General features: G+C 33.9%; 1 protein-coding gene across 21 annotated transcripts in view; it reads left to right on the forward strand.

Annotated features, from left to right (window-relative positions):
- Positions 1-12,800, forward strand: part of SYNE1 (spectrin repeat containing nuclear envelope protein 1) — a 567,155-nt gene that overhangs the window by 293,748 nt on the left and 260,607 nt on the right. For all 21 annotated transcript variants that reach the window (XM_031937596.1, XM_031937595.1, XM_031937611.1 and 18 more), the window contains 4 exons: positions 1,138-1,293; positions 6,910-7,201; positions 7,949-8,121; positions 9,808-10,117. In XM_031937596.1, coding sequence (XP_031793456.1) covers positions 1,138-1,293; positions 6,910-7,201; positions 7,949-8,121; positions 9,808-10,117 — 931 coding nt within the window. The remainder of the gene's footprint in view (positions 1-1,137; positions 1,294-6,909; positions 7,202-7,948; positions 8,122-9,807; positions 10,118-12,800) is intronic.

Below are 12,800 nucleotides of genomic sequence, written 5' to 3' on the forward strand. Positions count from 1 at the left end.
TTTCTTTGGTTGTTTTAAATAAACAATTTGGTCAATGGTCAAAAATATAAATATCTACATCCACTGTTCTGATGACAAATGTCATGTGTCAAATTCATTATATTTCTGCTAGGTTTCATTAAACTGGATATTAAGTCCCTCTTTACCCTTTAGTTGAAACAGAAAATACAGGAGAGAACCAAAGTTCCAATAATTTAGAATATTGAAGGTGACAGAGTGTGGGAATTGGCTCCCTTGCTACTTGGATTCTTGAGAACTTGTGTGGTACTGACTTTACTGCAGCCACATTGAGATTCCAGCAGCTTCTTCTGCCTCTTCAACCTTCTCCTTGTTTACATTCAGTGATGCTTGTCTTTGCCAATTCTGGGATTCTAGTAGATTACACGGTGATTAACGAGTTCAATGTTATTGGGAATAAGCTATTTTTTCTGCTTTCAAGTTTTTAACTTGATGAACAATCTTCTGAGCTTGCTTTATTTATTATAGATTAGATTTGCTGACCATTTCTCCTTAAAAATTTCTTTTTCTTTTAATTTTTAATACATTTTAAACCAAATAATTAATTAATGAGAGACAATATTTGATATTGGAAAGAATAGTGAATTAAGAATCAGAGGACTTGGGTTCAAATCCTAGCTCTCCTACATTATTTATTTGCTTTGCAGTAATGCTTAAGTTGCTTCACTTCTTCCCCAGTCTCTTCCTATCTAAAATAAGGAAGTTTAATTAGATGGCTGGTCTAGATACTATGGTCCTACGATTTGGACAGGGTTATTCTTAATTCTCTTTTCTCTAGTTTTCATAGAATTCTCCAAAAATATAAATAGACAACTGCTCGGGGAGTTAAGGGGTTTCTTTTCATTGGAGTTCCTCCAGTAGTAATCATACTTGTTAACTTTTACAATAGGGATTCCTTTACAGGTATATATTAAACTAGATAGTTTTTTTGAGATCTTTTTCAGCTCTAGAATTTTATGATTCCCTAACTTGGAGTTATAAAAGCTCTTAATTTCCTGTTCTGTATAACTAAAACCATTATAAGAACTCATTGCAGAATATAATAATAAATATTACAGAATATTATAGTAGAAATCTAATAATTTATTTTTCTAAAATGCTTATTTTTTGATTTTATAGTTTTGAAGATCAGCACAAAAAACTCAGTCTGTGGATTCATGAAATGGAGGAAAGATTGAGCACAGAAAATCTTGGAGAATATAAACAGCATATTCCTGAGAAGAAAAATGAAGTTCATAAAATTGAAATGTTTCTGGGAGAACTGCTAGCGGCAAGGTATAATGGAAAAATCTGTACCATTTACTGTGAACATTTCCCCTTATGTATCTGATTCTAAATGTGTAATGTGCAGCTAAACTTTACAATATATCCTTCGTGAAACTGCAGTAATATTGAAAGATTATGTTAAATAGGAGATCTAGGTTCTTCTCCTGTCTATAACATTCTCCTTGACCTTGAACATGTAACCTGTCAGGGTGTTGGTTTCCCTGTCTGTAATTATGGGGGGAAATCTGAAGCAAATTTCTCTGATAAAGGCTTCATTTTTCAAACATATAAAAAATTGAGCCAAATCATCAAAGTAAGAGCCATTTTCGAATTAAAAAAAAAATCATCAAACCATATGAAGTTTTCAGAATGTAATGCCAGAGAAACTGAGCAAGATAGATATTAGAGAGTATTTAATCATTTATTAAATGGGAGAGATTTACTGGAACCAAATGGATCCATGATTTGGTCCCAGGGCTGAATGAGACTACCTTCTCAAAGAATCCAGCCATGAATGTTGGATACAGACTTTTATAAGATAACAAGAATGATGACATAATGGGGGATGTACCTGGATGGGGATGACCTAATGGGGGGAGGAACCTAGAATGAGAATGACATAATGGAGGCAGGCCCCTAAGATGACAAAATGGAGGGAGGTACTAGAGAGGTTCCTGATATTCTAGTGATGTCTAAAATGGATAAAGACCTTTTATCCCATCAAACATTAAGAGGGAATGATTATAGCCTAAGGTCTAAAACATAAGACCTTTATCCTATCAAACATTAAGAGAGAATGGGTATAACCTGAGGCAGAGTAACTGAATAGAACAATTAGGGAAACTGTGTCAGGACATTAAAAGGGAACTGTGGCACAACAAGAAGAAATAACCATTGCTATCTACAACTATCACTAGCCCTACCAAAAAAAAAAAAAAAGTTCTCACTATTAATTTGAGAAATGCAAAATAAAACTATTCTGAAGTACCACCACATACCTGTTAGATTGCCTAGTAGGACAGAAAAGAAAATGACAAAAGTTGGAGGTGATGTGGGAAAAATGAGACATTGAAGCCCTGTTGGTAGAATGGTGAATTGATTCAAGTATCTGTAGAAAAATTTGGATCTATGCCCAAAGGGCTACAAAACCATGCATACCCTTTGAACTAGCAATACCCCTACTGGATTTGTATTTTAAAAGAGATAAAAAAACAGAAAAGGAAAAGGACCTATATGTACAAAAATATTGTGCCAGGTCTTTTCTGGGAGCAAAAAATTCGAAATTGTGATAATGCCCCAAATTGGTATATATCTGAATAAATTGTGTTTATGAATATGATCAAATACTGTTGTGCTATAAGAAATGATAAGCTAATAAAAACCTGGAGAGACTTTCATGAGCTGATGCAAAGTGAAAAGTATTGTGTACCAAAGTAATAGCAACATTGTAAGCTGAACAGCTGTGAATGACATAACTATTCTAAATAATATAATGGTCCAAGATGAGTCTAAGGGACTCAGAATGAAAAATGCCAGCCATACTTATATAGATTTATCTCTTGATTGGATCTTTAAGTTTAAGTTTGTCTGAGATCAATAATTACTACCCCATCTTTTTTCCTCTAATAAAATTCTACTCCTGTTGTGTTTGTATATTGTGTTTATGTATGTCTTTTATTTTCTGTCCCTACTAACTCTTCTAATTTTGTTCCCCTCCTTTACTTGCCTAGCAATACTTAACTTCCATGACCCATGGATCTCTCCCTTATCTTCTCATCACCCCAGCTTTTCCTTCCCTCTTTATCCCATTCCTACTAATCTACATACTGCATCCCACTCCCATTAATGTAAACACTTTTCTTTACTCCACCTTATCCCCTTCCCTCCCCACTTATTTCTTTATTGCTCTTGGAGGTGCTATATTGTTTTTTGGGAGAGAGAAGATATGTGTGTATTTCTATCTATCTATCTATCTATCTCTTTATATATGTGTATATGTATATAGGTATGCATGTGTATATATGTATGTATATACTTGCATACATATACACACACAAACATATATACACATATACTTATATATGCATATACATAAACGCACTCTGTGTGTATTGTTCCCTTTTTAACCCATTCCAGAAGCAAATAGGTTTTAAGAACTTCTAGCCTCTGTCTAATTCCTGTGTTACTTCTTGCTCTCAAAGCTCATTCCTAAAGCATAATTACAATCTTTTCTTTTTTTTATCTGGTTTTTCTTTTTTAGAGTCAGATTATATTCATCTCTGCCCTAATATTTCTTTTGGATTACACAATTATTTTTTTTTAATTTCTCTAGTAAATTTATTTATTTTTAATGTACATTTATATGTACTATGAATCATGTTGGGAAAGAAAAATCAGAGCAAAAGGGAAACAACACAGGAAGAGATAAAAAAACAGAAAGAAGAAGTAAATATAGCATATGCTGATATACATTAAATCTACTTAGTTCTTTTTCTGGATGCAGATGGCATTTTCTATCCATAGCCTACCTGAATACTGAAGTCAATTTTAGACATGGTTTACATTTCCTCTTATAAAATATAAATAATTTGTCCTTATTAAGTCCCTTGAAATTAGTCTTTAATATTGGCTTTTACAGGTTAAATTTTCTATTGTTTGTTTGTTTGAGACAAAATCCTGAAAATCTAACAATTGTTTGAATGTCCATTTTTTTCACATTCAATATTCTACTTAATTTTGATGGTTATGATATTTTTGACCACAACTCAGGTTCTTTTAATTATTGATCTATGGTATTACAGAACCTAAGTTCATTTCTTGTAGCTGCTGATAAATCTTGTGCAATTCTTATTGTAGCTGCAGCATATTTAAATTGTTTTGTTGTTGTTGTTGCTTTTTCTCTTTGATGTAGGAGTTTTTAAAATTTAGCAGTGATATTTCTATATATTTTCCTAGGTAGAATTTTTTGAGGTAGTGATGGATGGATTTTTCAGTTTCTACTTTCTTTTCTTTTTCTATCACTGCAGGACAGTTTATTTATTTCTTATATTATTATGTCCAGAATTTTTTTTGGTTATAGATTTAGGGTGGTTGAATCATTCTGATGTTTTCTCTTCTTGATCTATTCTCCAGATCTATGCTTTTCTTTTAATATGTTTCATATTCTTTCCTATTTTTTTTTCATTCTTTCTATTTTATTTGATTATTTATCGGTCTCTGATAATGTCATTGCCTTCCCCTTGCCCAATTGTAATTTTCAAAGAGTCATTTGTTTTTTCCCTTTCAGATTCTGAATTTCTTTTTCTAGTTAGATGACTTTTTTTTTTGTTTCTTCTTGTTTTTCTTGATATGTTTTAGTTTTTCTTCAGTCTCTCTCACTTGACTTTAAAAGCCTTTTTAAAGTTCTTTTATAAATACTTTTTAGTCAGATATCTATTTAATATTACTTTTTGGGAAAGGGGAAGCTTTTTTTTTTTTAGCATCAGTATTTTCCTTTGAAAATGAACCCCAAAGTTTTCTATTCCCATAATAATTTTCTATGGTTGGGTTTTTTCTCCTTTGCCTGCTCATTTTTTTTAAAAAAAATAAGAACTTAATAATGTAATCGCTGACCTCCTGGGGTGTGTGTGTGGGAAAGGGGGCATGCCTGTGACTTCATTTCAGTTCTCCCCTCTGGCCTGGAACTAAAAAGGAAGAACTCCACCTCCCTCTATGTGCCTGAAGTCAGCAGCTTCATTAGCCCACTGCTTCTGCACTCACTGTATATGCTGGGTTTTTTGTAATGCTGGAGAAACTGAGGCAAGATAGAGATTAGAGAGTATTCAATAATTTATTTAAAAGGGAGAGATTTACTGGGACCAAATGGATCCATGGTTTGGTCCCAGGGCTGAATGAGACTATCTTCTCCTAGAATCCAGCAAACAATGTGAATTCTCAATGACATGCATACACATGAGACAGGGCGAAGTCAAGGTACTGAGAAGGGGAGCTGGACTCTGACAGGGTGGCATAAACTACCGGAGATGGGGATGATATAATAAGGGGAGGCACCCCAGAGATGGGGAGAGGCATCTTGATAAAACGGTATCTGATATTCTGATAGCTTGGGATGGAGAGAGGCATTCTGATATTCTAAAATATAAGATCATTTATCCTTATTAAATATTCTGATTAAGAAAGTGGTGTGGTTTTGCAGGATTGAGTAGAACAATTATAATCTGAGGTAGTACAATTAGGGAAACTGAGTCAGGATAATTAGGAAAACTGAGTCAGGACAATAAAAGAGAACTGTGGCATAATATTTTCTTATCAGGACCATGTCTCAGAAGCACAGCTGAGTCTGGTGTTTCTTATCAACAGATATTCCCCCAATTTTCCAGGATTCATAACACTGACTCCCCATGTTGTCCTGGAGGTGAAAGTTCCTGTAGTTGGGAATGAGGTTGCCTCTGAACCCAGCTAGCCTCCCAGCTTCTTGTTTGCTGTTTTAGGGGAGCTATTTATATTTCATACCAGTTCATCTTCCATTCTGAAGTCTTTCTTTGAGGCTTCTTGGATTGTTTTAAGAGAACCCCTGTTTTGCCCCAAATCTTAATTATTTTTCACCAGTCTATGCTCACCCTAAGGTGAAATTTTGTTTTGTTTGTGGGGTAAATCTAGAGTGCTTAGAATTATCAGACCTACTTCCCACAATTCTCCCTTGTTGCCTATTTTTTATACCTTTCCCTGACCATTTAGGCCCACAGTGGTCTCCCTTTTCTCTAAACACCAGGATACTTCTACATGCCACAATCTGAGAATTAATTATATATTTCCCTATGGCCCTTCTGGTGCTTTTGTCCTTTATTGTTAATTTTTACTTAACCCTGTATTTTTATTATTTCTATTTATGCTTGGAGAGTCAGTATGGTTTAGTGAATAAATCTTATCTGAGTTCAAATTTTACTTTGATACTTATTAACTATGGGGCTATAAGTTACAACGTTCTGAAAGCTTCAGTTTCCACCTTTGTAAAAGAACATCTCCTCTTTCTCTTCTTTTTTCCCCTTCTACTCCTCCTCCTTCTTCTCTTTCTTCTTTTCCTTCCTCTCCTTTTCCTCCTTCCTTTCTTTTATTTACATTTCCCCCCACTAGAATTTGAATTTCTCAAGGGTGGGAAATATGCTTTTGCCCCTTTTTTTTGGAATCCCCAAATCTTAGCATGATGCCTGGTTTACCTCTTAATAAATGATTCTTGTTACAGCACAGTGTCCAGTACTGTAAATGAAAAAAAGGTGTTGGAGTAGGTAGAGTGGCTGGGCTTGGAATCAAAAAGTTCAAATGTGACCTCAGACATTTGACTAACTAGTATGACCCTTGAAAAGTACTTTAAAGCTTTGTTTGCCTCAGTTTCCTCCTCTGTAAAGCAGGGCTATTCATAGCACCAACCGTGTAGAGTTGTAAAAAACAAATGACATATTTATAAAAAATTTTACCCAGTCCCTGGCACATAAAAAGCACTTAATGAATTCTTCTTTTCTTTTTTTCTTCCTCATAGTCTGACTAACTTCCTCATTGCTTCAACAACATAATTGCCTGTATGTATTCCTGAATATAAATTTCTTTCCCCCTCCCCCATATTTTTAGAGAGTCTCTTGATAAGCTTTCTCAGAGAGGGCAGATTTTAAATGAAGAAGGACATGGGGCTGGAAAAGAAGTACGTCTGGCTGCACAACTCCTCACTGGTTATCAGAACTTGCTCAAAATTACAAAGGATAAATTAAGAACTTGCCAAGTAGCTCTGCAGGAACACCAGGCCCTGGAAGAAGCCCTTCAAAGCATGTGGTCCTGGGTGAAAGATGTTCAAGACAAATTGGCTTCTGCAGAGAGCACTATTGGCAGTAAAGCCACCTTAGAGAAACGACTGTTACAAATCCAGGTATATGATTCCTCACAAATAAAAACACTGCACACATACAAATGCACTCACACTTAGCCAGTTAGCCAACTATCTTTGTATTTATTCTGAAGAGTCAACAAGCCAACAAACATTTATTAAATATTTACTCTATGCCAAGAACTATGCTAAATACTGTGGTTACAAAGAAAGACCTCCCAAAAAATGTCTTTTCCTTTAAAGAACTCACATTTATAATGGAGGATACAATATGCAAACTGATGTACAGATAAAATATGTTAGATAGATAGGTAGGAACTATTTCAAAGGGAAGGAACTAGCATTCAAGGGAATGCAAGGAGAGAAGATATAGTTAGTTGTTTTCTCCCATTAAAATGGAGTGTATTTTAGGTTCTTGGGCACTTTTTAAAACCAAATTTTCAAAGTGCATTAGAACTTACTTCTCCCTTCTGCCAGTGATTTCATTCTATACTCACATTCTTATTTTTGAAAACAATTATCAAATAAATATTTAATAGTTTATCTTAATAGCTTTAGTCATACATATCCACTTAGTAGATCATTTCATCGTGAGAAGTTTTAGTCTGCATTGCTCTTTTAAAATCTTGAATAGTAAGTTGTTCTGTGACTTGATACATAGTATAGTATCCTTTTTTTCTGCTTAAGAATTATGAATATTTAGACAATGAAGAACTTAAATGTAAATACGTGAATAATGTGCTTGAAAATTATTGCAAGTTCTTTTAAATATTCATTCTCTTTTTATAGGAGATACTTTTGATGAAAGGTGAAGGTGAAGTGAAGTTGAATATGGCCATTGGGAAAGGAGAACAGGCCTTGAAAAGTAGCAACAAAGAAGGCCAGAAGGTGATTCAGACTCAGCTACAGACACTTAAAGAAGTATGGAATAATGTCATGGTCACTTCTATCCATGCTCAGAGGTACTTTTGTTTTTTCTTGCATTTGTTGAAGTTCAGTAAGATAGAATTAATTGAGTATGATTATGAGTTGAAATGAACATGTTTTTGGAAGATTGTGAGCAGCTGAATGACTTTGCAGTGTGTCTCTTTTTCTTTGCACATTGCATAATATTACAGCACAAATTGTCTATCAAAAAGGAATCACAGAGCCAAGCTGGCATTAACTGGAGCTACTAACATGGATAAAAAGAGCAATTTCTAAGAGTATATAAGAGTTATTTGTAAGTCTGAGACACTACATTCAATTAAGCACAAATACCCAATATAAAAATATCAGTCCAGTGCTTTAACATCCAATTTTGGATCTAAAGCTAACAGTATTTTCAGAAAAGTTACCAAACAGTTAAATCTCTAGATTCCCAACAAAATAGAGACCATTTGGGTGGTATTTCTATTCTCTACTTAAGGCAAGTAAATAGCTTCATGTTTTGGATCTACCTATCAACTAAGGATGATTATCTGGGATTTAATTTACCAGGTGTTCAGGGTAAAACTTGGTAGAATTTCAGTAATTTTTTTGAATTACTTAAATTTTTAAATTACTTAAAATTAAATTTAAAAAAATCATTGCCATGTGTGAAATATTAGATAATTCTGCAGAGAAGCAATATGCTTCATCTGACTTATGCAGAATTTAATCTTTTTAAAAAATGATTTATTTTATTTTTCACTTATGGGATAATACAAACATTTCCATAACATAATATAATTTAAACATTTCTTTATATGAAATTGCAAATCTACCAGATACAACTTGCTATTTGTAATGGGCTGAAGTTTGAGTTGATGCACTGAGGTCCCAAGTACATGAGGCTAAATAGTAATTGGACTATACTCTATTAATATACATGATTGGATAAAGAATGGTCCCTGCCCACTCTCTGTGCAAGTCCTGATGTGTTGTACAGGAAATGACGATTTTTGTGGGTGGAGGCAGAGAGAGGAATAGGAAGAGAAGCTGGGAGAGATTGGGCCTGGGCCTTTTCTCCTAGCTGCTGGTCGTGTGGCTGGTGATCTAGTTAGCTTCTTGACTCAGCTGCACATATTGGTATCACCAATTCTCTTCCACCTCCGATCCTTCTTCACTGAGAATAAAGACTGACGATTTTCCCCTAACCTGAATTCCTGACTCCTGCTGATTTAAAAATACACGGTCTTCACAGCTATTCTTTTAAATATATAATAAATTTATCATGTAAATATCATTTTTTCTTTTTTTTCTTGCTCTTTCCATGTTCTTAGAGATGGCTGCCAACACACACAAATATATGTGCGTGTGCATGTGTACATAAAATCATTCTCTACACCCTTCTATTTATCAGTTTTTTCTCTGGATGCAGATCGGATCCTTATGTGCCCTTTGTAATTAATGACTAATTGTAATAGTCAAAATGACTTATTAACTCAAATTAATTCTTAAAACAATATTGCTTACTGCATATAATGTTCTCTTGGTTCTGTTCATTTTGCTCTTCATTATTTGGCAATAATAATAATAGGGTTATAGTCCTTGACTTTCTTTGTGTTTCTAGTAATTAGCACAGTGCTTGGCATATAGTTAGTGCTTTAAAAAAATTATTGTTTGTTTTTTTTTATTTTAAACTAACAAGAAAATCAACTATCAATTTTTTTGTTTGTTTGTTTTAGCTCTTTGGAGTCTGTGATTATCTTGTGGAATGATTTTATGGAGAAGAAGATCCAATTGGAACAATGGATGGAATCTGTGGATCACAAAGTGGAACACCCATTACAGCCCCAGAAGGGACTAAAGGAGAAATTTTCCCTTCTGGATCACTTTCAGTCTATTGTTTCAGAGGCAGATGATCATGTTGCTGCCCTTCATAATGTAACTGAAAAATCCATAGAGCTCTATGAGAAAACTGAAGATGATTCACTTAATGAGGCTGCTCAGGAGGAACTAAGAATACAGTTTAATGATCTCAGCACTGTTGCAAAGGTAGATGACATTTTTTTTTTAATCAACCAAAGAATTCAGAGAACAGTCAGCTTTGGCCAACTTCCCCTTCTTAACTGGAATCCATAATGGCTGAATATTAGGAAAATTAGCTAGTTTTAAAACCATTAATATCTTCCTTGAGCAAAATATTATCATGAAATTACTATCATGTATAAATTATATATGTGTTGAAGTACACTCCTAAACTTTGGAATAACTCTGGCTTTTGCTTTTTTTTTTTCTTTCTCTTCTTCAATTTCTTTAACTTTATGCTATATTAGGGGAAATTACATCAAGCAGTGGATAGAGTGCTGGGCCTGGTGTTAGGAAGACCCATTTTCCTGAATTCAAATCTCAGACACTTATTGGACAGCTAGGTGGCCTAATGGATAGTGTACTGAGTTTGGAATAAAGAAGACTCATCTTCATGAGTTAAAATCCAATCTCAGATACTTCCTAGCTCTAGGCAAATCACTTAATCCTGTTTACCTCAGGTTTTTCATCTGTAAAATGAGGAAGAGAAGGAAATGGCAAACTATTCCAATATCTTTGTCAATAATACCAAATGATTCATAAGGAATTGGATGTGACTGAAACAATGAAATAACAAAACTATATTAATTCAACCAACTCTATAAATATTTGCTAAATGTCTGTTCAGCATCTTTTATTTCCAAAGAAATATAATTCTTACTTCCTGAGAATTTGCAGTTTAACTGGGGTTATACAGTATAAATAAATGAATCATGGTAGAGCATGATAGGGAAGAAAGAGAGATCCCAATAAATATTCTTGATATGATGTCTGACATAAATAAACAAGTGCTTAAAAATGCTTTATCAGTCTATCTTGGCATACTTGAGAAAGAATAAACTACTTTAAGCTGAGGAAATTGGAAGAGTTGGCATTTGCAGTGAGGCTGACCTGGAAGGAAGGGAGTCCCTTCCAGCTATATGAATTTCTGGGCTTCTGTGAGTTGTGCTAATAAGAAAAGCAGATGTGCAATTTTTCTATACATGTTTCCACATTTATGATGCTGCACAAGAAAAATTAGATCAAAAAGGAAAAAATGAGAAAGAAATAAAAGCAAGCAAACAGCAACAAAAAAGTGAAAATACTATGTTGTGATCCACATTCAGTATCCATGGTTCTTTCTCTGGATGCAGATGGCTCTCACTATCACAAGTGTATTGAAATTAGCCTGAATCACTGCATTGTTGGAAAGAGCCAGGTCCATCAGAGTTGATCATCATATAATCTAGTTGTTTCTGTGTACAATCTTCTCTTCAATCTACTCACTTCATTCAGCATTAGTTCGTGTAAGTCTCTCCAGGTTTTTCTGAAATCATCCTGCTGATTGTTTCTTATAGAACAATAATATTCTATAACATTTATATACTATAACTTATTCAGCCATTCCCAACTAATGGACAATCACCCAGTTTTCAATTCTTTGCCACTACAAAAAGGGCTGACACGAACATTTTTGTTCCAAATTCCTCTCCAGAATGGTTGACTAGTTTACAATTTCAACAAAAATGTATGTGTCCCAGTTTTCCCACATCCCCTCCAACATTTATCATTCTATTTTCCTGCCATCTTAGCCCATGTATCACTATCATTATTAAGTTAATAATAATGTATAGTGATATCACCTGGGTTTCTTGAATCTTTCTGGGACAGTATATTTTTTCATTGATACTGGGAGTTTTCATTTTGTGATCTCTTTCAGGAAGTGATCAGTGCATTCTTTCCATTTCTATGTTATCCTCTTGTTCTAGATTATTGGGGCAATTTTCCTTGATAATTTCTTGAAAGATGATTTCTAGGCTCTTTTCTTGATCATGGCTTTCAATTAATCCAATAATTTTAAAATTATCTCTATTGGATCTGGTCAGTTGTTTTTCCAGTGAAATATTTCACATTGTTTTCTTTTTTTTTTTTTCATTATTTTGGGTTTGCTTTATTATTTCTTGATTTCTCACAGCCATTGACTTCTGGTTTTTTTCAATTCTAATTTTTAAGGAATTATTTTCTTCAGGGAGCTTTTGTACTTCCTTTTCTATTTGTCCAATTTTACTTATAAAGACATTGTTTTCTTCAATGGATTTCTTTACCCATTTGGCCTAAAGAGTTTTTTTTTTCTTAATTGAATTTTTGTGCCTCTCTTTCCATTTGGTCAATTCTGCTTTCTAAAGCATTTTTCTACTCATTGAATTTTTGTATTTCCTTTACCATTTGGCCTTGTCTATTTTTGAGGTTTTATTTTCTTCAGTATTTTTCTGTTTTTCCTTTACCAAGCTGTTGACTTGCTTTATATGACTTTCTTGCATCATTCTCATTTCTCTTCCAACAAAACATTTTCTGAGCCCTTCCATAGCCTGAGACCAATTCACATTTTTCTTGGAGGCTTTGGAAGTAGGAATTTTGACTTTGTTATTTTCGGAGCATGTGTTTTGATGTTTCTTGATGATTCTTTCAAAATCACTTTCTGTAGTTTGCTCATTTTCCCAATGTGTTATTTTAAGTCTTTATTTAAAAAGGACTCTGCTTCCAGGGTAGGAGATACATTGTCCCAAGCAGAGTTTTTGTTTTCAGCTGTTGTTTATCTGTTTTTAGAGATATTTCTAGGGATCTGTAAGTTTTCAATTCTTTAAAAGTGAAATGAACCAAGGAGAAGTAA

This window comes from Sarcophilus harrisii, chromosome 4 (assembly GCF_902635505.1).
Source record: "Sarcophilus harrisii chromosome 4, mSarHar1.11, whole genome shotgun sequence".
Taxonomy (NCBI): domain Eukaryota; kingdom Metazoa; phylum Chordata; class Mammalia; order Dasyuromorphia; family Dasyuridae; genus Sarcophilus; species Sarcophilus harrisii.